General features: G+C 70.1%; 1 protein-coding gene across 1 annotated transcript; it reads left to right on the top strand.

Annotated features, from left to right (window-relative positions):
- Nucleotides 1-959: 959 nt before the first annotated feature.
- AURANDRAFT_67915 (hypothetical protein) lies at nt 960-1,993 on the top strand (the record flags this gene model as incomplete). Its single annotated transcript, XM_009043476.1, has 4 exons — nt 960-1,053; nt 1,103-1,226; nt 1,247-1,480; nt 1,648-1,993. 4 exons carry the CDS (start codon nt 960-962, stop codon nt 1,991-1,993), a joined length of 798 nt encoding a protein of 265 aa, XP_009041724.1.
- Nucleotides 1,994-2,471: the final 478 nt, after the last annotated feature.

Here is a 2,471-nt window from a genome sequence, read left to right as displayed (position 1 = left end):
GCTCAACGACGCCTTCAAGAAACTCGTGATCGATCGATGGGGCAGCCCGTGGGTCCCTCTCGTGAATGATGGACGTCGTGCTCCACGTCGCCGACCCGCCGTTCACGGCGAAGCTCCGCGCGAAGCCGCAGCGGCCGCTCGCCGCAGTCGCCGCGGCCTTTTGCAAGGCCTTCCAGAAGAAGCACGGCGTGGCCCTGGAGCGCTACGAGCTCCGCGTCGACGGCGCGGCGCTGCCCGCCGACGCGCTCGTGGAGGCGCTCGCCGGCCGCGCCGCGGAGCTCGTGCCGTCAAGCTCGACGGCAACTCCGTCGTCGTCGACGGCAAGACCACCGACGAGTTCAGGGGCTCCGCTCGCGCCGCGCCCCCCCGGCTCGTCCCGGGTCGTGGCCTTCCTCGCGAGCCACGTGGGGCAGGCGTCGCGCCTCGAGTCGCTCGACGCGTGCCTCGCATCCGTCGAGCGGCAGCGGTCGGCGCCCGCGCGCCTCGTCGTCGCCGTCTCCGCCGCCGCCGCCGTGCGCCGAGCCGCGCGCGCCGTGCTCGACCGCCGCGCCGCGCGGCTCCGGGCCGCGGGCGTCCGCGTCGACGTCGAGTACGGCGACGCCCAATCTCAATTTCGTCACTACAAGGCGCGTTCGACAGCGTCCCCGGGACAACGATGAAAACCGACGCGTCCGGTAGGCGTGTCTGCGCCTGGCCGACGACGACGGCGACGAGACGTGGTGCGTCTTCAGCGACGACGACGACCTCTGGCACCCGGGCCGCGTCGCGGCCTACGACGCCGCGATCGCGGCCGCGGCGCGCGACGCGGAGGTGCTCGTGAGCCCCGTCTACGGCGCGAACCGGCGTCTCGTCGCGAGCGCTCGACGCGCGAAGCGTCGTCCTCGCCAGGTCTGAACCGGTCCGACGCCCGCGGCGCGCCCGTCGACGTCGTCGCCTCGTCGGAGGGGCCCGGGTTCCACATGACCAACTACTTCGACGCGGCCGTGCGCCTCGGCGTGTGGCGCGAGTACTTCTCCGTCACGCCCGCCGCCGAGCACGACAGCGGCTTCCGGCGTCGCGCGCCGACCCCGCGCCTGTCCCGCCCGACGCGCGATGCCCCTAGGCGTATTCGCGGACAACCACTACCTGTCGTGGCTCTACGCGCGCTGCGAGGCCACGGCGATGACCGTCGACGTCGAAGACGGAAACTGGATGCGCGCCTCCGGCTTTCAGCGATCGCCGTCCCGGTCACGCCCGCGCCGAGCAGGTACATGTGGCGGCAGAACCACGGCCGCACGACGCAGCACGCGGCGGCGCTCGAGCGGGCCCACGAGCCCGTGGCGCGCGGGGGCCTCGCGCGCGCCGTCGCCGACGCCGCCGTCCGCGGCCGCTGCGCCGCGGTCCTCGCCGGCGCGGCGGCCGCGGCGCCGGCGACGCTCGTCGACGTCTTCGCGCCCGAGATCCTCCGCGCGGAGCGCACCGTGGAGCTGCTGCGGACCTGGTTCTACCACGGCCGTGTGGAACTCAAATCTTCAACCCGACTTCAATGTGCGCGTATTCGAATGCTAGCTCTTCCGGCTGTGCTTCGATAACTCGATGAGAGCAATCGATCAATCCCAAAAGTCAGCCGAATCGACTTCGATGTGACCGAGCTAGAGAATTCCAAAGGTTCTACCACGGCCGCTACGTCCTCGAAGGCCTCGACGCGTACCTCGACGACTCGGAGCGGCGGTCCAAGGAGGCGGCGGACCGGGAGCTCAAGGCGCGGCTCTTCCCGGGCCAGCACGCCGCGGGCCAGGCGGCGCTCGCGCGCCTCGCGCGGCTCCGGCGCGACCGGCCCGACCTCGACCTCGCGGGCGACGAGCGGCGGACGCGCGCGCTCGCGCGCCTCTACGTCAAGCGGCGCCTGCGCGCCGCGGCGGACCGGAGGTACGCGTTCCGGCCGCTGGCGGAGAGCGACGTCTGCGAGGGCTTCGTCGACGCCGTGGGGGCGTTCGTCGAGGAGGAGGGGTAAAATGTGGCTTGGATGTTAGCGACGGGCCCAATCGCGCGCGCAGGTCATCGATTTGACGAGCTTCGTCGCGCGCGCGCCCGGAGGGGGCCGTAGACCGACGATGAAACCCCCCCACCTCCTCGTCCTCCTCGCGACGGCGGACGCCTTCGGTTATTTCAAGGCCCCCGAGCCCACGGCGCCGGATTCGGAGGCCATCGTCGCAGTGCCGAAACCAAAATAAAATCCTAATAGTCCTGGGTCAAAAAGTTTGCACGATCAGTGCAATGTTGAAGTTGACTCTCTACGTTTCCCCGGCCCGAACCCGCGACCCGCGCCTGAAACGCGTCGGATTCGATGCGATTAGACAATTTAACGAGCCGTGGTTGACTCGGTATGATATATTCGACCGATTTTGCCGAGGGTCGAACGAAATTGAGGTTCACCGGACCACGCGCGCGCGCGGTCTACGTACAGAGTAGTAACGCGTCCCGCCTCAGAA

This window comes from Aureococcus anophagefferens, assembly GCF_000186865.1.
Source record: "Aureococcus anophagefferens unplaced genomic scaffold AURANscaffold_55, whole genome shotgun sequence".
Taxonomy (NCBI): Eukaryota; class Pelagophyceae; order Pelagomonadales; family Pelagomonadaceae; genus Aureococcus; species Aureococcus anophagefferens.
The sequence above is the reverse complement of the archived record's forward strand: the minus strand, read 5'-3'. Positions and strand labels throughout refer to the sequence as shown.